At 48.8% G+C, this 22,868-nt stretch overlaps 1 protein-coding gene across 4 annotated transcripts in view; it reads right to left on the bottom strand.

Moving 5' to 3' along the window:
* Nucleotides 1-22,868, bottom strand: part of SULF2 (sulfatase 2) — a 143,808-nt gene that overhangs the window by 34,324 nt on the left and 86,616 nt on the right. For all 4 annotated transcript variants that reach the window (XM_059896465.1, XM_059896468.1, XM_059896466.1 and 1 more), the window contains exons 4-5: nucleotides 15,993-16,144; nucleotides 3,683-3,852 (exon numbers count right to left, since the gene is read on the bottom strand). In XM_059896465.1, coding sequence (XP_059752448.1) covers nucleotides 3,683-3,852; nucleotides 15,993-16,144 — 322 coding nt within the window. The remainder of the gene's footprint in view (nucleotides 1-3,682; nucleotides 3,853-15,992; nucleotides 16,145-22,868) is intronic.

Below are 22,868 nucleotides of genomic sequence, written 5' to 3'. Positions count from 1 at the left end.
CTCCAGGAGTGGGAAACCCCACAAAGCATGGGCGTCCCTCGCACTGGGTCTGATGATCCTCGAGGGTCAGGTTCCCCTCAGGTCTTACCCACCCCCTCTCCCCAGGCAAAGCTGCAAAGAGAGGAAGTTTCCACTGCTTGAAGACAAAAAGCTTTTCGAGATGGCTCTTCAGGGGGCAAGGGCTGCGGGGCATGGGGGAGGGTAGAAGGGCCCCAGACTCCCTTCCTCCATCAGGACCTCAGCCCCTCCCTCCCCGGGGAAGAAGGAAGGACACTGCAGCTTGTGGTGCAGCCTGATAGCTATGGAGACCGTTGCTATGTAGAGCGGGGGTGAGTCATAAGATTCCTTCTGGACTTTGCTTTGAGTTTCTGGCTGGTCTCCTGCCGCTAAATCCAAGCCTGGCCCGCGGCCTCCTTTGATTATGAGAAACGCCTCTCTCTCCTGCGGGCCGGCTTAGGGCCTGACCCTCGTGTAGAACATCCCAGGGGCAGGGCCACGCCCCCTCGCCGCTCTCCCCCACCGAGGAGCTGGAGGGGTGCTGCTGGGCCAGGGGCTGCACAAAGAGATGCCCTCGGGGCTGTTGGGGGTTTTGGGAAAATTGCTCCCGTGGCCCCAGGGGCCCGGATTCAGGATGTAATTTTGAGCAATCATCCCTGAATCTCTTAAGATTCTCCTGGGCTGGTGTCTGCCCTTGAGAACAGGGAGGGGTGAGTCTGTCAAGAGTCTGATTTCGGAGGCCTTTTCTCTGGAGGCGTCTTTCGAGCAAGATCTGGAGGCCAGCAGGCTGCGGAGCCTGGGGTCCTGCTTGGGGCCGAGGCCGGCCTGCTGGTCCCCTGCTTGAGGCCAGCCTCCCCCTGCTACCTCCGGATGGTGTCACATTTTCTCGTGAACCCAGATGCCTGCTGAACAAAGAGTTGAAACCCTCACCTCCTCAAGAATCCGAGGAATGTCTGCTCGTTCACAACCGGCCTGAAGGATAACATCCCCTCTTGGGCTGGGGGCCCTTCCGGCCCCTCCCGTCGTGTGTCTGGAGGCCGAGGGGCAGGAACCCTGGCTCCCAGCCCCACCCCAAGGATGTGAGCTCGGGCCTGGCTCCAGGCGTGATAAAGGGAGAGGCCCGTGAACCCATTCAGATGCCACGCTTCAGAGGACGCTCTGGGGGCTGTGGGTGTGTGTGCCTATGTGTCTTTTGTCTGTGTGTGTCTCTGTGTACGTTTGTGTGTCTGTGTATGTTTCTGTGCGTGCGTGTCTGTATGGTTGTATATCTTCATGTTTGTGTGTATCTGTGTTTGCACCTGTGTTTATCTTTATGTGCGTTTGTGTATCTGTGTGTGTGCATATGTGCTTGTATCTTTGTATCTATATGTGTTTGTGTGTTTCTGTGTATGTCTGCATATCTGTGTGTATGTGTCTGTATCTGTGTGTCCGTATATGTGCTTGCATGTATATGCCTGTGTTTGTATGTGCATTTGTGTGTCTATATATGTCTGTGTATCTGTGTATTTATTTGTATCTTTGTGTTTGTGTCTGTATCTGTGTTCTGTGTGTCTGTGTTTGTGTGCATTTGTGTTATCTGTGTATATATCTGTATGTATCTATTTGTATCTTTGCGTACTTGTGTCTGTATCTGTGTGTGTGTATGTGTTTGTGTGTGTCTGCGTGCATCTGTTTGCATCTTTGTGTGTGTACGGAGATGGCTGGGGGGTGGATGGGGCCCTGGGCTGGTGGAGTGGGACCACATCGCAATGAGCAGCATTTTTCAGAACCCACAAGCCCAGCCTGAGAACATGGCACAAGGCTTGATGGGGTGAGAGTCTCTGACAGGAGTCTCGTGATAGAAAGATCTGGAACTCTGTCCCCTCCTCAGCCCCCTGACTGTCATAATTAAACATCCCAGCTGCAGAACTTTCTGGTTTTGGGTTTTGTTTTGAAAATGATTATACCCCAGAGATAAGAGAGCCTTTCAAACACACCCCTAATAAGGCACAGGGGGTGCTCTGGGTAAGTAATGGCAGCAGGCGTTGCTCACGTTCAATTTCTATAATTTTCATTTCAAAGGGAAAATAAATGAGCAGGCAATGTCAAACCATCTCATCATGCAACTCCAGGGCCGCTGGGGGGCGGGGTGCCAGCACCCCTTTTAGAGGAGACGTTGCAGAAGCAAAGTGTACCTTCCCCCACTCCGCGGCTCCTCCCTTAGGGGGACCGAGTTGGCCACATGCCCCCTCCCTCAAAGGTGGGCTGTGGGTGAGGGCGGGAGGCTGGCCTCTCAGGCAGGAGGAGTGGGCTGGGGTGGGGCGCAGCCACGGCAGATGTGCAGAGAGGCAATGCCGCAGCCCCTGGAATGCGGTTCTCCACCATCTGTCACATCCTGCTCCCCAAAGACCAGGGGGTCAGCAGGTGAACGCACGGCCTCATCCTCTCGGAGCCACTCTGGGCGCCCTCAGAGAGTAATCACGGCAAGGGGGTTGAGGAGGGCAACGCATTCTGATTGCAATGAAAGTTAAACACCGGAATATTCAGGCGGACTCCAAATTGCCCAGTCCTTGTCGCCCCAATGTCACAGCAAGGGCTGCTGAGTATCGCTGCTAAGCAGGAGGTGGTCTGAGGCAGAGAAAAGCAGAAGAACTTTCCAGAAAGATTTACTAGCCAGCTGGAGGGAGGAGGACTGGAGGGGTGGGCAGAGAGATGGGAGGCAGGAATGGGCGCCGGATTTGAATTCGAGCTCTGCCATTTACCAGCTGGGTGACCTTAGGGAAGTTACCTTACCTCTCTGTGCCTCGGTTTTCCCATTGGTAAAATGGGAATACCAAGTGTGACAAGCAGCCTCCAAGAGAGCCCTCAATAGCCCCCACTTCCTGGTAATCACACACCTGTACCCCTCCCATACTGTAGGAGCACTGGTCTGTGTAACCAATAGAATGTGGGAGAGATGGTGTGTCACTTCGAGATTAGGTTATAAAAGACTGCATCAGCCCTATGGCGAGATCTGCTGGTTGAAGGGCAGCCGTGTGAGTGAGCCCCAGGCAAGCCTCAGGTGGCAGCAGCCCCAGCTGACACCTTTTTCACAACCTCGGGAGACCCTGAGCTAGAACCTTCCAGATAGGCCACTCCCAGATTCCTGACTCACAGACACTGTGTGGTAATATGCGTTGGTGTTTTAAGCTGCTCAACTTTGGGGTAACTTGTTATGCAGCAATAGATAACTGATACACCAAGGGTCACTGGGAATATTCAGGGATTCAGTGCAACGCACAGGGCTTAGCACAGAGCCTGCCATGGAGTCAACAGCTTATATAAAGGCTGTGAATATATTAGTAGTCTGATGAAGCTAAGGACCCCTTCTCAAAAGTGTTTTAAAATGTGCAAAATAAAATACACAGATTGCAAAGGAAAACTATTATACGGGTATACACCTGAAATGCTGTTCTATCCACAGACCTCTCGGTGGGAGGATGTGGGTCCCAAGTTATAAAAACTCTTGTTGCCTGCTTTGGGTTGTTGTTACTGGGTCTGTATCCCAGTTTCCTCAGAGATCAGCTGTGTGTCCCTGGCTTCTTTAAACCGGGAGGATTAGAGACAAGAGGCAGCCTTGTCTCTGTCATTACCTCACTGTGACCGAGCCTGACCCTCCCACCTTCGTGCCACCCAGCAGCTCTGCAGGCAGCGCCCCGAAGCTTACATGTGCTGAGACGCGTTGGGGAAGAGGCTTGAGTACTGGGGGGCCGAGTCCTCGGGGCCGTGAGGGGCTGCGTGGCTGATGACCATGAGAACGGGCCTGTGCGGGTACATCTTCTTGGATGTACGGAAGAAGCTCACGCTGTCGTTGGTGATCAGGTCTGTCAGGTAGTCCTGGGGGGTGGGGAGAGACAGGAGAAGGTGTGAGGAGCTGGGCATCCGCGCTGAGTGCCTGCCATGGGCCAGGCACCATGCCGGGCATCGGGGACACAGCAGTGACCAAAATAGACAATCCCTCGCGGAGCCGACGGTCTAGGGGCAAACAGACAATAAACAAGCAAGTAAAACAGGGAATGTCAAATGATGTTATGCACAACAGAAAAGAAAAGCAGAGAAGGGGTTAGGGAGGATGGGAGAGGAATTACAATTTGTCATTCATTCGTGATAGATCTTAAAATAATAATAGCTAACACTATTGAGTGCTTATGGCGCTCCAGCAATTGTTCTGTGTTTACATGTATTAGCTTGTTTAACTCTTATATAGCCCTAGAATGTAGGTCTGATGATAAACCCTGTTTTCCAGAACAGGAAATGAAGGCCCAGAAAAGTTAAGTGAATTGCCTAATGTCACACAGCTGATAAATGTTGCAGCCAGGCCTCCTGAGTCTTGGTCCTTAAGCCTGAAGTCTTTTCAAGGCTCCAGAGATACCATCATGCAGGGTGGATACATCCCTGCAATCTTGGAGGGTCTGTACTGGGGGCGGGAGCAGACGAACATATAAACGAAGAGCCAAGATAGTGACGAGGTGTGACAGAAGAAGGAAATAAGACAAAATGTGGCAAAGAGTAACTGGAACCTGGGGTGGGAGGAATACTTTAGCTGGGGCAATCAGGGAGGGCCTCTCTGAGGAGGTGACATTTGAGCTGAGACCTGAGTGATGAGGAGCTGGGCCTGGGAAAATCTATTGTTATATCACTGGAGTTCACTTTCAGCTGCTTGCTGGAATCCTCAGGGGAGCTTTACTGATGGCTGGGCTCTCTTCCAGAAATTCTGGTTTAATTGGTCTGTGGTTCAGTCTGGGTACTGGACTTTTTAAAAGCTCACCAGAAGATTCCAATGTGCAGCCAGGAGTGAGAATCACTGATCTAGAGGAAGTGTTCCAGGCAGAGGGAACAGAAAATGCAAGGCCTCTGAGGCAGGAATGAACTTGCCTTGTGTTTGAGGAATAGAAAGAGGGTGAACAATCATCAGGTACAATGCTGGGACAATCAAAGAAGCAGCACAAACACAGGCATGCAGTAGTGTCTCCAGAAAAGTGAGACCCACTTAGATACTGGGCAGGAGGAGAGAAGAGTGGGAGGAAAAGTGATGGACAGGAAACGAGGGCTTTAAAAGCTCAGCTAAGAAGCTGAGATTTGCCTAAACTCTTCTTGAATTTGGTAAATCTTTAGCTGCTGATTTCTTTTTGAAGGTAATGAGTTCTTAAAAATTTACCTTCTGCTTCTCCAGAAGCAGCTCTGTCCAAAATGATAACTTTCAAAAAGAGATATTATTTTAAAGAAAAGAGAAAGGTGAAGAAGTGGCTACAGCTTCCACCCTGAAGTGAACTGTACCAAATACATACATACTCCAGGTATACCTGTGTCTCTAGAGGTACATGCCTCCAGGGACATTTGTGCTCTATGTCTATGTGCACAAGGACAGTCACTGCATCACAGTGACCAGTAATGGGAAGATGATTAATGAACTTGCACTGCTTCCATACTGTGCAGCGCTGTGCACACATTAAAAGGGCAGTAGGTCTGTAGTTACTGAGGTAGAAAGTTGTCCAAGATACACTGTTAAGGGAAAGAGCAAGCTACAGAGTCAAACTCTGGAAGATTCTACTTTTTTTTTTTTTGTGGGAGAGAGTAGGAGGCAGGGTAGAGAGGAGAAACAAAACCCCTACCTTCATATGCTTTTGAGCAGCAAGGGAAAATCCAGGACATATCCCAAAGTGCTAACTGGGGACCAGGGTAAGGGGAGAGAGAAAGTCACTTGCTACTTTATATACTTTTCCTTGACTACTTTTTATGAATAATTTTGGGGAGTAAAAAAAGGCTTTATAAGGGGGTCCTGTAGAACCTATTACCTAAAAATAATATTCTATGTGACATAAATCAAAGAGCTGCTGCTATAGCTGTGGAACATGATCTAAAGGTGTTAGAAATATCCTGTAACTAGTAGTGGATCTAAAAACGGTGCAAAGCTCTCTTAGGTGAAAAGGAGGGGTTGGGACCCTGGGTGTGGAGGGGCGGGAAGAGAGCTGCTGTTCTTCATAATAAACCCATTTTCACTATTCGCTTTTAGAACCATATATGTGCTTGTTTGGCTGTGATTAAACATGTTTTTCTTTAAAGTCACCAATAATATCTATCACCAGGGCAATGCAATGATGGAGCAGTGAAAAAGAATAAACTAGAGCTACACGCATCAACATGGATATATATATATATATATATATATGTAGAGGGCTATGTATGATATGATACTATTGATATAAAGTCTAAAAACACAAAACAATATTTTATATTGTTTGAGATGTCTGCATATGGAATAAAAGAATAAATGCATGTGTGGGAATAAGTGGCCACCTCAGGACCTCCCTGAGAGGGGGCAGCGGGACAGGAATGAGAGCTGGAAGGGTGATGGAGGGGCTCCAACAGTCTCTGTGACATTGTACACTTGGAAGCGTGTGGGGTGATGACCGTGTCTGCCCCTCCAGGCTGGTGTGAAGGGGCTTCAAGTGCTGAGATACTAAAGCTCACGACACGGTGTCCTGCGTGCAGCCAGCTCTCGGCAGGAGTCAGTGAACATTACGGCCCTCTTGAGGGGGGGGCCGATTTTCTGCACGTCTACGAGCCTCCTATCTTTCCTGGTCCTCCTCAGAGCCACTCCTATGCTAAGCCTTTGCTGGTCCCCTCTGGCTGCATTAGGGCGTCTACAATGACATCGGACACTGGTGCCTGCACCCCCATCCACCCATGTAGACCAGAGGGGACCACACCATCCTGACTCTGGGGGTGGGCGTGAGCCTGGGCTGGCCAGTGAGAAGCAGCCCTTGGTCGCAGTACGTGAGCTGAGTCCAGGCTCAGAGGGAGGGCCGAGGGGGCCTGGGCCAGGGCGGGGGTGGCACTGCCCAGTGACGGCTGGGTGTGGACCCTACAGATAGGTCATGTCCACTGACTGGATGTGTGGGGTGCGTGAAAGGGGGCGGTCAGGCTCCCCCGTCACTGCTTTCTGGTTTAGGTGAAGGGTGCAGAGATGCGGGGCCAGGAGAATGTTGGGGCGAGGGTGGAAATGCAGAGTTCAGCCTTGAACAGGTTGAGTCTGGGGTGCCTGGGATCAGTCAGAAATTCAGAGTTATTCACAGAAAGGGGGGAGACAGGTGAGAGGATGATGCAGGTCAAAAGGTGAACTTTCTAGAAGCTGGAGACTGGTCGATAGACCATGAGGAAGTCACCCCCTGCCTCCCTTTGGCTCTGGGCCAGGTGCACTCCGCCTCCCAGGTGAGGCGGGCACACCTGGGTATTCGGGAGCTAGATCTCCCCTCCCCACCTCCGTACTCCTGGCCACACCTGTGCAGGGTGGCGGTGATGCCAGGGTCCTGGGGACTTTGCTCCTGCTCAGAGTTTCACAACCACAGCTGGCAGACATCCAGGGACAAGGACACCCTGCCGGACACCCAGGAGGGTGTATCCCCCCTCCCCCTCCACCCTGACCTTCTTCGACAATTTGCTCAGTTAGCCAAGAGGAACCGCAGTACATCCGAGGAGACTGCTAGCCTGTGGCTCTGGGCTGTCTTCCTCAAGCAGTCATTTACCATAGGATTTCTCGGGAAGGAAGACGGGAGCGTGTGGGGCGCTCCTGGGGACTGGGGACCCCAGTGACAGGTGGGCTTGCGAGTCTCCCTGCCTCCTTCCCAGGCTCGGCCTTTGCCACCGTTTCTGTTGCTGAAGCGATGATTTCTGAGCTCACTTAGGTGTTGGGTGCCTATTCCCGGGGTGCTGGGCTCCCTGTTAAGGGTGGGTGTGTGGCCGCGGGTCCCTGTCCCCAGGGTACAGTCCCGTGCAGGGCGCGGAAAGGCTCTGCAGTTAAGAGAGGGGAGAAGGAAGCAGGGGGGCTGGGGAGGGGTGGAGGCGGGGCACAGAGACTGCAAGGACAAGAGGGGGGCAAGGCTGGCAGGAAGTCCCTCCTTCTGTCTGGATCCGGGTGTGGGGAGAAACGTGTCTTCTGTGGGTGCTGGTGGGAGTTGCTCACACTTTGCCCCATGGAAGCCCGAGTTTCTGCCTCTTGTTTGAACTTGGGTGAGATAAGCCAGTTCACCCGATAGGTCACAGGACATCTCCCCACATCAGAGTCCCCTGGCTCCCAGGAATAAATTTTCCGCTTGGGAAGCCCCACCCGAGCACCACTGGGTGGCTTTAGGGCTTTGCCAGGAAACCTGTGGCTTTACTCTCAGACAGCTGGGGGAAGGCTGGGTGGGGAGGGGAGCAAGGAGGGGAGGCTGTCTCGGCCTCGGGTGGCAGCTCCCAAGCCCACCTCTTCGTATTTTCTTCACTTGGCAAGTCAACCTTGCGTGACAGAGGGTCTCCTTTCCCGAGCCCTTGGCTTCCCTGGGCAGCAGGTTTGTCCAACTTTCATTCCCAATCATGATGCTGATCCCTCACCTTCGGAAGCCTCTACAGCAGTTTGTGTTTAAAAGAGATTCACATCTCTAAGGAGCAATCATTTTACGAAGGGTGAGGGCTCTGGAGTCAGAAACACTGGGTTCAAGTTCCAGCTTTATCACCTGCTAGCTGTGGGCAAACAATGCCTTTCTGCACCTCAGTTTCTGCATCTCGAAAATGGGCCCAATAACAGTCCCTTCTTCAGATGGTGACATGAGCACTTGACATGGACTTGCTAAGTGAATAAAGCATTTAACAAGGAGGCTGGTACTGAGGGAACCCACGATGGACACTGGCTCTTACTGTTATCAGGTGTTTGCTCGACTGACCTTCACAGCAACATTGCGAAGTGGACACCATGCCCATTTTACAGATGGGGAAACTGAGGCCACAAAACTAATAAGCAATTTATTCAGAGCTAGAGCTCAGGCCTTTGTGTTTTTTGTCTGGTTTCTCTTCCCCCCTCCCCCCCACAAATGAAAATATTAATGGTAGGAGTAGATAGTGGTTTACAGCAGGTCTCAACAAACCTTTTCTGTAAAAGGCCAGGTGATAAATATTTGAGGCTTTGCGGGCCAGAAGTCTTAGTTACAATCACTCATTACTGCCATTAAAACTCAAAAGCAGCAACTGCATAAATGAATGGGCACGTCTGGCTGCAGTAAAACTTTGTCCACGCACACTAAAATTTGAATTTCATGTAATTTTCACGTGTCATGAAAATCGCTGCTCTTTTGATTTTTTTCCGCTAAATGTAAAAACCATTCTAAGCTCAAGGGTTGTAGCAAAACAGTTGGCAGGCTGGCCCATGGGCTGTAGTTTAGAGAATGGATTTTGAAGCCAGATGGCCTGGGTTCGAATCCTGAACGAACCCCTTACTAGCTGTGTGGCCTGGTTACTTAGCCTCTCTGGGCCTCAGTTTCCTCATCTGGTGATTGGAAATAGTAACAGCAGACACCTCATAGGCTCTGGTGAGAAATGCATGGGTTAATTCGTGTACAACGATTCCAGCGGTATCTGGTGCGTGATACCCTCTAAAGGAGTGTTAGCCATTATTCCTCAGGAATCACAACGCCTACATTTTCCTCGTGAAAATTAAAACAGTACAAACAAAGCTGAAGTTCCCTTTGATTTCCTCTCATCCCCACTCCCAATCTTGGCCTCTTTTGTCCTCTACTGAGAAAGAAGTGTCTTTCCAGATGTGTTATTACATATGCTAGAGTATATTGCTTTATGCATCTTTTTACATTAATCCTATCACACCGTGTACATTCATTCATTCATCCAACACACAGCAGTGAACAAGACTAACGCACATTCCTGTCTTCATGAGCCTTGTATTCGAATGAGAGGACAATGAACACGTGAATCCATGATATATACAGGTCTGGCGCATCAGTGGTGATGGGGGGGTCCGGGGGGTTACCCTGTATACAGGGTGGTCTAAGAGGGTAACATCTGACTAGGGACCTGAAGGAGTCCTGCGACTTGCTTTTCCCACTCAGCCTTATGTCCTAAGCTTTTCTGATGGCTTTAGGCACAGATCCCCCTTGTCTTTTTCCAGACTCCTCCATGGTCATTCAGTCACTTCCCGCATTAGTGGGCTTTCTTGGTTGATTTCTTTCCATGACAAAGTTGCAGCCAACAGCTTGGCTATACCCCCTCTGCACACACGGAAGGCTTCTCCAGAATAGAGAGAGAGAGAGAAGTGCACATGCTGGGCTGAGGGGTGGGTGCACTCAGGTTCCTGGTGACCGCCGTTTCTGCAGAGCCCCCAGGACTCACCTGGACCCTCTCCTCCATCTCCCGACCTGGTCACGCCTATCTCCCTTCCGCTGCCTTCTCCAGCCCTCTTCGACCATTAGTGCTGGCTCTACATCATTCTTTTCTCATCATCACTGCCTCTCTTTCCACTCTGCCATGAGGACCCCTTCGGTGGCATCCGCCCACGTTTGGGATTAGCGATGTGGGACAGAATCCTCAGAGGGCCTTTTGAGGGGCTCTTGGGAAGGGCTGCCACTTCCTCCCGACTTGGGCTTCCCGCCAAGGCCCCCAAGGTCAGTGTCAGCATGATGCTCTGACCTGACACAGGCCCTGGGCCTCCCAGAGTGTGGGGCTCCCGCTCCCCAGCTCTGTCTCAGCTGGAAACTCCAAGCTCACTCCTGTTCCCTCTCGGTGCTCCGGCCCCTGCTGCCCACCGCTACCCTTGGGAGTTGAACTCTGGACCTGAGCCAGCTCTGACCCCACAGGGACCCCCCACCCCTCCGTTTCCAGGCCTCTGGTAACTGGGGCTCCAGGAATTCTCCCACCTTTGTCACAGGGGCTCCTCTCATTCACAGGTCGAGATGTATGGATGGTAGGAAATGGGGTGACAAAGCAGCCACTGCATGTCCCATCCTCAGCGCCAAGGGGATGGAGTATCCCTGGATAACTTCATTATTGGGCTGTGCTGAGGCCAGGCGTGCACGTGGTGAGGAATTTTAAAAAGGAGGGAGTGGATTTTTCTGGGTATTTGGAGAATCTGCCTGCACTGAGGCTGGGAGGAGAGAAAAGGTGTGTTCTGCACTGAGAGACTGTGCTTTGTGTTTCCAAGGAGTCCAGCAGAGTTGCTAAATCCCCCCCAACCAGGACTCTGGAATCAATTCACTCGGGAGGTCCTGAAGGCAGGCCTACTATGTGCAGAGTGAGACACAGGGTCAGGGAGAGGGCACTGGCCAGGTGATGTCACGTGTGGTGTCTGCCACTTGGGGCCTGGACTGATCAGACTTATACTCAGGAAGGGGACACGTGGGCGGTGATTACCTGTCAAAGCTGGGAGGGCTCCCCAGATGTGCTGGTGTTCCCAGAAGGGGAGTGGGATAGGGCGTGTTCTGGCTGTTGAGAATCTAGTCAGCCTCTTTCCAGTGGAAACTCTCCATTTTTATTTGGGGATCTATTCTCAGCTGATGTTCCAGGGTTGAGCTCAATGGTAGGGCTCCCGCGACCCCCTCCTCTGGATCAGGAGTGAGCATGTGATTTACAGCCCATCAGAACACTGCATTCCCCTGGCCACACTGGTTGGTTCAGGGACAGACATGTGACTGATCCAGAGCCAATGAAGCTAGCTAGGAATCCTGGGAAGGAGACACCCATGCTTGCAGCTGGGCAGGAAGCTGAGAGGATGCAAGGATGGCCATATTGGTACCAGGAGAAGAGAGACAGACATACAGTCTGTGAATGAGATCGAAGAGAAGAAAACAGAATACAAAGGAGTGAGAAACCACTGCCTAATCCAGCCATGTCTGATGCCATTACTGCTGGATCAGTTAAAAAGGTTAATATGTTTCCTCTTCAATTAAGCCATTTTGATTTGAGTTTCTGTTCATTTCTGCTCACAAACAACTGAAAGAGGCCAGTCTGATTCAAAAAAGGATAACTCCTATAGTTTAGAGTAATCCAGAAACGCTTCATGAAAGAGAAGACAGACAAAACTTGGATAAATTCAGGGCAGGGAAGCACTAGTAAAGGTTTTGAGATGGTTGTAATAACCGACAAGGCTGGTCTGGTTGAAATGGCTCATACTGGGGATGACAAAATAGGAGATTGGGCTGATGTGCTTGTGTGTGTGTATGTGTGTGTGTGTGTGTGTGTGTGTGTGTGTATGTGTGCACTTCTACACTGTGTGTGGTGTTCTGACTTTAATACAGGTGCCATCACTTCACAGTTTATAACACACCTCCACACGCTAGACCACAAACTCCGAGGACGGTACCTGGGTCTGTTTTTGTTCACCCTTGGATACCCAGCACCTGGCACATAGTAGGCTCTTAATAAATACTTGTTGAGGGAATAAATGACTAATGTAATCACCTCCCACTAGTTCACTCACTTGATATGGTTGTTGTGAAATTAGATATATTGTACATAAAACACCCAGCATAGTGCCTGGACCATAGTAGGTGCTCAGTAAATAGAAATGTGCATTATTAAGATGCTAGGATGTGCCCATTTTCCAGATTTGGGAATTGAGGCTCTTAGGAATAGGTAGCATATCCAACAGCACATAATATGTTCAGAGTCGGGCTCTGAACCCCCAGTTCACTGCACAGCCCCTGGAGGGCAATGGGCAGCACAACAATACAATGGGCTGCAAATCCATGGGTCAGGTCTGGCCCTCAGGTGACCTTGATTCATGCCGGATTTTAGAAATGTCTGAATTAGCTGCCAATACTTAAAAATCAGACTTCACAGGAAAAAAATACACAAATTTGTGGCTTCTGTTGAAAAATCAGAAAACCTGGCCATCTCGGGCCCACAATGCTACGTGGGACGGACAGGCCTGATCTGAGAGTTTGCTGCCCCGTTTTAGACAGCTAAGTCCTCCACAGTCCCCACCACTCCATATTGTCTCACCTACTCCCAGCCTGCTCTCCTGTTTGCATGACTGCCTGTTCCCTGGTGACTTCTGCCTCGGAGACTTGTGTGGCTTTTTAGAGACAACTAGAGAGGGAGGCCCCAAGGAATCGTCATCAGAGAGCCCTGGTTACGACAGTAAGTCAGGCCCAGGGCTAGTGGCGCGGGAATGGGGAAAAGAAAGAGGTGGATTTGACAGACCGGAGAAATAATGTATCTGCTGTGGCGGGATGCCGGAACTGATTCTGAAGATTTAGTTGGGGCAGGAATATTTGTTAGTCTCCAGATTTTTTTTTTTAATGGTAAGTTTGGATGAACCATCAGTGTTAGTCTCTCCTCCTCCTTATCATCATCATCACCATCATCATCATTATCTAAGCCGGGGGTCAGGAGACTACCGCCCACTGGCCAGGTCAGGCCCCCTGCCTGTTTTTGTAAATAAAGTTTTATTGAAACACAGCCATGCTTATCTGTTTACATGTCACCCATGGCTGCTTTTGCACTGCAAGGGTAGACTTGAGCAGTTGCAATAGAGACTATGGCTTGTAAAGTCTAAAATATTTAGTATTTGGCCCTTTACAGAGCAAGTTTGGTGTCGTGATCTGAACTAATATGTTCTGAATATTTACTATATATGCAATGGTCTCCTCTCATGCTCTACATGTATTAACTCATGTGATCTTCAAAAACATTTGTGGAAAAACCACAATGAAATACCACTATACACCGAGCCAAATGGCTATAATAAAAAAGACAATACATGTGTTGAGGAATGTGAAGCAACCGGAACGCTTAAAAATTTCTGGCTGGGGGTGTAAAGTGGTTCAACCATGTAACACATCCTATATCCCAGCAATTCTACTCCCAGGTGTATAAGCCAAAGAAGTGGGTTCATATGTCTACCAAAAGCCATGTGTAAGGATGTTCACGGCAGCTTAGTGCATAACAGACCCAACCAGAGACAACCAAAATATCCATCAGTCGTTGAATAGATGAATATCTGTCATCTATTTATACAAGAGAATACTACGTAGCAATGAAAAGGACACATGGCTGATACACACGACCATGTAGATGAATCTCACAGATGTGACGTTGAGTGAAACAAGCCAGATATAAAGAGCACATGTGATATGATCCCATTTATGTGAAGTTCTTGAACAGGCAAAACCAATCCATGGTGATAAAAGTCAAAATAAGAGGAGGTGGCAGTTTTGGCTGGAAAGGCGTAGGAGGGAACCTGCTGGGGGTTGGAAATGCTCCACAGCTTGACCTGGGCGGCACTTACACAGATGCACAGATGTGTGAAAATTCCCTGAGGATCTATGCTCCTTACCTTATCTCAGTTCAACAAATCAGAACTAGAAAAAGTATGTCCTAGGGAACAAATAGATTAAGGTATAATCACACAATGGGATGCTATACAACAAGAATGAAGGATCTACACTCACACGTGACAACATGGGAATTTCAACAGAGTGTTAAGCAACAAAAGCTGGATACAGAATTAGTCTACAATGCTGGAAGTCTGAGTAATGGGTGTCCTTTTGGGAGGGGTGGTTGCTGGGAGCTACATGGGGGGAACTTCTTGACCTACGTGAGTGCTGGTTACATGTGTCTGCTCAGTTTTTGAAGATTCATTGAACTGTACACTCTATATGCACACTTTCTGTAAGAAAGTTCTGCTTTGGCAAAATGTTATAAAATAATACCCTCATATCACCTGGCACGTGTTAGAATGGTGAGCATCAAGAAGACAAGAGATAACAAGTGTTGGTGAGGACGTGGAGAAAAGGGAAACTTTGTGCACTGTTGGTAGGATGTAAATTGATGCAGCTACTACAGAAAACAGCATGGAGGTTCCTCAAAACATTAAAAATAGAGCTACCCTATGATCTAGGGATTCCACTTCTGGGTACTTATTCAAAGGAAATGAAAACTGGATCTTGCAGGGAGAGCTGCACTCTCATGTTTATTGCAGCATTAGTCTCAGAAGCCCGGATATGTAAACAGCCTAAGTGTCCTCAATGATGAATGGATAAAGAAGATGTGGAGTATATACACACCACACCACACCCCCACCACACACACAATGGAACATTATTCCGTCCTGAGAAAGAAGGAAATCCTGCCATTTGCATCAACATGGACATACTTTGAGGACATTATGCTAAGTGACGTTAAGTCAGAGAAAGACAAATACTGTGTGATATCACTTGTATATGGAATCCAAAAGAGCTGAACTCATAAAAACAGAAAGTAGAATGGGTGTTACCAGGGGTGGGGGGTGGGAGAAGTGGGGAGATGTTGTTTAAGGGGACAAACTTAACAACTAGTAAATAAGTAAGTCCTGGAGATCTAATGCGCAGCATAGTGATTCTAGGCAACAGTATTGTATTATAAACATCAGACTTGCTAAGAGAGACTAGGTCTTAATTATTCTCACCACAAAAAGGAAAAGATTATGCAACGTGATAAAGGTTTAGCTAACAACGGCAATAACACTGCGTTATACACATGTATCGAATCAGCATGTTGTACGTGTTAAACTTACACAATGTTATATGTCAAATATACCTCAACTGAAAAAACCCAACACTCTTACATTGCCATTTGCAGCAACAGAGATAAACCTAGCATTACACTTAGTGAAGTAAGTCAGAGAGAGACAAATATGATGTGATATCACTTATATGTGGAATCTAAAAATAAAACAAATGAATCTAATACAAAACAGAAACAGACTCACAGACACAGAAAAACAAACTTATGGTTACCAAGGGGAACGGGATGGGGGGATGGGGGAGGGATAAATGAGGAGCACGGGGATTAACAAACACTACACATAAAACAGATAAGCAACGAGGATTTACCGCATAGCACAAGGAATTATATGAAATACCTTGAAATAACCTATAATGGAAAGTAATCTGGAAAAATATAACTGAATCACTTTGCTGTACCCCTGAAACTAACACAATATTGTAAATCAACTATACTTCAATTTAAAAAAATGAAAAATAAAACAATACTCTTAGAAACAGAGACTATCGTTTGAGAAATGAGAAGACGGAAGCAGAGGATGTAAGTAAGCTGCTCAAGGTCACACATGTAAGTAAGTGTCGCCATCTGAGCCCAGGTAGTCGGGCTCCAGTGTCGTGACCCTCAGGGCCGAGCCCCACCGCCTCTCCCAGCCAGGAAGGGGCACTCACCTTGGAGTAGTCAAAGCCGTGCTTCTCCTTCACTCCGTTCCGACACAGTGTGTAGTTATAAAAGCGGGAGTTTTTAAGGAGGCCGACCCACTCCTTCCAGCCAGGCGGTACGTAGGAGCCGTTGTATTCATTAAGGTACTTCCCAAAGAAAGCTGGAGGGGGAGAAGGACCAGGAGGCCACATGAGCACACAGAGAGCAAAAGCCTTCTCTGTCCGTCACCCGACAGCAATTTCTAAACCATGGCAGGCCCAGAGCCCGGCGACAGCCCTGCCCTCTGAGCCACGGAGCCCTTTGGCAGGCAAGTGCAGCCTATGACCCCCCTTCTCAAATGTTTTCATGTGCAGAAAATAAAATATATAAGATTACAGAGAAAATCAATTATTTTGAAATACAGTTATCAAAATATTAGGAGAATTTGCCATATAGTAACGTGTCCTTAAAAAAAACGAAGATTAAATGCAAGACCTTGCAAGGAATGATCAGTTCAAAGTAGTGATGAGTGAGAATATTTGATTTCGCGACACCTACAGCAACTGCAACGGAATACTGAAACATCGGCGATTTCTACGATGACAACGGTATAGATTCTGCCGATGCACCGTGGTTAGGGGCCTACATTCAGAACTGAAGCAAATGCCAAGTGTCAGCTGTAGGTCAGTGAAAACCAGAGCATCATTTTTTCCCACTCAAGTTTATGGACCCCCCTTGGATTCTATCTACTACATCGCATCTAGAAGGGCTAACATTTAAAAAAATGGACCAAGGGCTTCCCTGGTGGCGCAGTGGTTGAGAGTATGCCTGCCAATGCAGGGGACACGGGTTCGAGCCCTGGTCTGGGAGGATCCCACATGCCGCGGAGCAACTGGGCCCATGAGCCACAATTACTGAGCCTGCGCGTCTGGAGCCTGTGCTCCGCAACAAGAGAGGCCGCGATAGTGAGAGGCCCGCGCACCGCGATGAAGAGTGGCCCCCGCTCACCGCAACTAGAGAAAGCCCTCGCACAGAAACGAAGACCCAACACAGCCAAATAAATAAATAAATAAATAAATAAGAATTAAAGGGCTAATAATTAAAAAAAAAAAAAAAAAAAGGACCAAGACCGATCGTTGGTGGGGGCACGGGGCATGTGGAGCTCGCACACGCTGCCGGGGGACGTGCAGACCGATCCAGGCACGGTGGAAAACTGTTCAGCAGCGTCTGCTAAACCTGATCATAGTCACACCTTCTGACCCAGCATCCTGGGTATTTACCCAGCAGAAATGCATTCCTAGTTCACCAAAAGTCACAGGCAGGACAGGCTCATAGCAGCACTATTCACAATAGCAAATAACTAGAAACGAAACAGATGTCCACCCACACAAGAATGGAGAAATACACCGCATGTCTGTATACCCGAATATGACATAGAAATAAGAAGGAAAGGACTAGTGCCATGTTCACTAACACGAACACATCACAACAACCAAACAGTTAAGAGAAATAAAGCAGATATAAAAGTATCGCTGTATGATCCCATTTACATGAAGTTCAAAAACAGGCAAAAGGAATCTACGGTTTTGAGAAGAAAAGCCGTGGTGATTGCTGGAAGTGGGGGAAAGGGGGATGGAAGGGGCACGGGACTTCTCCGGTGATGATGGTCTTGTTCCATTTCTTGCTGGAACACGGGTGGTTCCGTTGGTGAAACTCCACGGAGCTGGGCATTTAGAGCAGCGAAAGTGCACGTCTCTGCAGGCGTGCTTCACACCACCAGCAAAGCTTACTTAAAAAAAGAATCACCCTAATTCATCTGGACGGGGATACACCCCCGAACTTTCTGTGGGTGGTGAGGTAACACAAGATCTTTGCGATACTTTTTTGTTCTTTTTCTTCTCCTCAATGAGCAAGTGTGATTTTTAATAATTATAACCTCTAAAGCCATTTTTTAGCAATGGAAAAATCTGTGAGAGTTTTTCTAGAGACAGAGGCGCTAGGCCAGCCCTCTCTTCCAGATGAGGACACTGGGGCTCCGAGACACTCAGAGAAGCACTGCCGAGAGAGCGGGGCTGTGGAAGGGATTGGAAGAGATCCCGCAAGCAGAGTGCTTAGCGCCATTCCTGGCAAAAAGTGAGGGTCTAGTGGGTGTCAATTCAGAGCCCAAGATGAGAAGAGACAGACAGGGGAGGTGAACATGCATAGAGGAAGGAGGAGTGGGCCAGGGTTGCTATGATGCCAGCGGAGGTAAGATGGGTCCTTCCACTTAGAACCTTCTAGAAAGCATGAAGGGCTGCTTGAGACCTGTTGGTCCAGAGAAGAGAGGCTTGGGCCAGGAGAGGCTGCCATGGAGCCGGAGCCCTCTGTGGGGTTTTCCTGGAGACCTGGCAGATGGCTGGCACTGCCCAGGGGTAGGAAGACCCCTCAGACCCCAAGCAGCCAGATTCCAGAATCCCCCAGGCTCTAGGCAAAGGCAAGCATTTCCATGAAATCCTCCCCTGGCACACAGGACCAGGAAGTGAGTGCTCCTGACGGAGGAGCTGATGAACTGCTTCCTAGAAGGATGTGGGCACGAGGAGGAGGTGAAAATAGGAAGGGAAGACCCCCAGCGGCCTCAGGGGAAGGCCCAGGGTGGAGCCTCCCTTCACGTGGTAGGACAGTGCAAAATAAACGGAAAGGAGCCCTGGGCAGCAGGGGAGCTGGGAAACCGGCTGGCCCGGCTCTGAGTCCTGGGTAACATCCAATATTTACAGAGTGAAACATAATCAGGTGATGGGTGCCCAATTCAACAGCAACTGCATGTGGCTGGGTGCTGGGGCATCAAGGATGGAGATGCCGGCTGGAGGTAAGAGGCAGCATAAAAGCATCAGGTAAGCTGAAGGCTTGAGCTTCTTTCTCTAGAACGTGGCACAGACACTTGCTCCATCCGCCCCCGTAAAGCAGTGGCTTTCAGCCAGAGGCAGTTTTGCCCCTTAGACACTTGGCAGTGTCTGAAGACATTTTAGGTTTGTCACAACTTGGGGAAGAGGATGCATCTAGCGGGCAGAGGCCCGAGAGAATGCTAAGCATTCGACAGCGCTCAGGATAGCCTCCACTACAGAGAATCATCCGGCACGAAACGTCAATACCCTGGAGTTGAGAAAAACCCTGATTTAAGTAACTCCACCTGGCCCTCAGCATCTCCTTCCCATCAGTAAAAGAACCACATTGTGAGAGCTGAGAAGGCCCCTGGAGACCAAGCACAGTCCAGGAAACAAGATCTACCAAAACTCAATAACCTTACTCCCCACTTCTGATGCTTCTTTCCATAGGTAGGGAGCTCTACTCTGATAACACGCCTAGCCTCTTCCCTTCTCTCCTGTTCTGCCTTGGGGAAGACTGACGCAGCAGGGGTAGCAAACCTTTCCTGTAAAGGCCCAGAGTGTAAATATTTTAGGCTTCATAGGCCAGACAGCCTCTATTGCAACTATTCAACTCTGCTGTTGCGGGAAACAGTCACAGACAATCCATAGACAAATGGGTGTGGCTGTGTTTCAATAAAACTTTATTTATAAAGGCAGATGGAGGGCCGGATCTGGCTCGTGGGCTGCAGTTTGCTGACCCTTAGCATATGTGTCTGGTGAGTTTGGTGGGACACATTGGACACACGTAACCCAATCCTTCCGTTGCCTTCCTGTGGGGAGTGATCTACCCTTAGGCACTGCTAGTTCAAGGGGGCTTGGCTCAGTGAGAAGTCTGTCTGACTCTGGAGTTTAGCATCAGGAAGCCCAAATGCTCTCAGAAGGAAGCCAGATCCTCAAACTTGGCCTTTATCAGATTCCTCAAAGTACTATTTTGGCTTCCATCTGCTGACTCCTTAATTTTATTTCTCATTTGGTTCAAAACTTCAACAAGGAAGAAGGTGATCTTAATAAGCATCCCCTCAAAGCTCCCCAACATTTTCTCATGATAAATAATATTGGTGGTGGTGTAAACGTTTTCTTTTGAAACAACTTAAGTAAAAAGGTAAAACAATCGAGAGAAAAATATTAATAATAGAATCAGTGTCCCAGGCATGTAAAGATCAATATATCTATTTAACAACTATTTATTAAACACCTAAGGTATGCCAGGAGCTGTTCTAGTCACTGGAAACACAGCAGCAAAGAAGACCCTCAGGATCCCTGACTTCATGGGGCTCACATTCTAGGGAGGAGGACTGTGACAAATAAAGATGGTGGTGTTGGTGACAACAGTGATGAAGAAAATAAAGGATGATGATGCAACAAAGTGGCCAGAGATGGACCACGGGAGGTACCACTGGGCTGGGTAGTCAGGGTTGAGGAACGATGAGAATGAGTCAGAGGGAATATGGGAATATAAGGAAAACTTCTCCAGGCCGAAAGAACAGCAAGTGCAAAGGTCCTGAGGCAGGAACAAGCTTGCGGGCACACATCCCCTGAAATATTACATGCCAGATTTTTCATTTTGTGTGCATTTTCCTGGAAACACAGCTTTTGACACATTTTGAAGGGAAGACAGGACCACAAGTCATTTCAGAAGCACAGAACTTCACTCTCTTGGTTTGCAGAAGAGTGAACGAAAGCCCAGAGAAGAAGGCTCACTGAATTCCCCACTGGGGGAACAAGGTTCCCTCCCAGGTCTCTCCAGTCCCCAGCTCATGATCCTACTGGTTTGTCCCTGAAGATCTGGGCTAAGGTCTTTCTGATGAAGGTGCAACTTGAAATGCTAAAGGCCTAATTCTTGGCCCTGCTGGTGGGATAGATATTTCTTGGGGGTGGGAGGTGGGGTGACTTTGGAAGCCCACCCCTGCCTATTATTGTCCAATGCCATGGGTGTCAACACATCCGGAGCTGCTTCCTCTGCTAGAATCTTTTCTTTCACATCTCCCTCCTCTTTCTAACCCCCAATACTTCAAAACTCCAGAGTTTATTATTCAGCCTCCACAAGGCCCTAAAAAACAGGGCTTCAGTCAAAGGCTTTTAGTGCCAAATTAGATTTTGCTCTCATTTGATTAGATTTCACCAAGGCAGTTTTTAAAATGGTTACTCTGGCACCAGTTGTGGTGGGAGAAGCAAATTAGCATGGGCCCTGGGGGACTGGGACTGGGAGATACAGGCAGGAGAATGAGCTGGAATTAAAATCAAGATTAAAAATACAGCCCATGTCATGGTTGGAGCCTGGAGTCGCTGAGCCTTCGCTGCTGGGATGGTATAAAGGAAGAGCAAATTGGGGGCTGCTGCGGGGGTGTAAAAACTTGGCAGGCAGATTAAGAGGAATTAAATGCCAGGCCAGGAAAGACCACTGACAATGTGCTGGCTGATGGCTGCCCCTAGGATGCAGGGCTGGCATCAACTGAAGGACAGAGCACTTACTGGCTCCTGTGTACCAGGCACTGGGTAGAAATTTACACCTGGCAACAGAGACTTTTGTTTTGCCTGCCTGGTCCTGACTATGATTCTTTGGGTACCACTGCTTCCTTATGTAAGTATACATGGCTGCTCTTAACTCCTGACTCCAGGGCTGCATGCATAATCTCAGCCTGACCAATCAGAGCTCTACATTCCTCTGGCTACTGCCATTGGTTCAGGGATAGGCGTGTGACCCAAGCTGGGCCAATGAGAGTCAGCCCTGGGATTTTAGGGAGCTACTAGGAAGAAGTTTTTCTTTCATGGGGCTTGAAGCTGGTGGGATATAAGTTTGAAACTGCTGGCAGCCATCTTGCCACCAAGAAGGGGGGAGTCTGTTTGAAGGTGAAGCAACATGGAAGAAAGCAGCAGAGGTGAGTGATGGAGACATGGAGAGAGAGAGAGAGGTGGAAAGAGAGAGAAATATGCTGGTTTGAGTCCCTGTGTCCACTCTTACCTGAAGCCACTTTTAATGCTAGCATTTTCAGTTACAGTGTTTCCCAATTTTAGGGGACATTGGACAATGGGGACATTTTTAGTTGTCACAACCAGCATCAAGTGGGTAGAAGCAAGGGATGCTGGTAAGCATCCTATAATGCACAGGATGGCTCCCCAGGAAAAAGAATTATCTGGCCCAAGACGTCAGTAGTGCCAAAGGTGAGAAACCCTGAGTTATGTAAACCAATAAATCCCACCACTCCACTTATGTTGTTATTTCGTTTGCTTAATTCACTTTGGGTTGAGGTCTTTCACCTGCAATTAAAAGACCCAAGGAGAAGACAGTGAGATGCTCAGTGTAGAGCAGGGTTTTGGCAAACCAGATCTGGCCCGCCACCTGTTTTTGTAAATGGTTTCACTGGAACACAGCCACGCCCACTTGTTTACGTGCCTTTATGGCTGCTTGCACACTACAATGGCAGAGTTGGGTAGCTGCAACAGAGACCATGTGGCTCCAAGTCCCAAATATTTACTATCTGGCCCTTTGCAGGAAAAGTTTTCTCACCCTGGGTGTAGAGCAAAATTCCCTGCATGGGGTGAAGGATCCCTCTGGGATCTGAAACACGGCTGTGGTGACCTGGAGTAGTGATGCCAGTGCAGCAGAAGTAGACTCTGAACTGGGCCAGGGTGGTGTGGGCTCCAGAGTGCAAAGGAGTGACACAACAAGAGGGATGGCCATGACAACAGAACAGGAGCCGCCAGTTACAGGCTGTCCTCCCCCGTGCATGGTCCTGATATGCACAAATGTCAGTTTCTACACTTTGGTTAAATAATACCAGTCTCCCACAGCATGGTTCAAATTTGGCTATGGCAGCATACTAACTGTAGTTGCATGAAGTACAAATTTCACTACTAGCTCCTCTGTCCACAAATCACTGTGTAAATAACAGATGCTCATCACGATCAGTCACATCACCTCTTGCGAGGTCTATCAGTGACTGGTCACTGCCCACCTGTTGTTCAGTTCACGTGCAGACAGCAACGCAAGTAGTTGTGTTG

The sequence above is a fragment of the Balaenoptera ricei genome, chromosome 15 (assembly GCF_028023285.1).
Source record: "Balaenoptera ricei isolate mBalRic1 chromosome 15, mBalRic1.hap2, whole genome shotgun sequence".
Taxonomy (NCBI): domain Eukaryota; kingdom Metazoa; phylum Chordata; class Mammalia; order Artiodactyla; family Balaenopteridae; genus Balaenoptera; species Balaenoptera ricei.
Note: the sequence above shows the minus strand (reverse complement) of the source record. Positions and strands in the feature narration are given on the sequence as shown.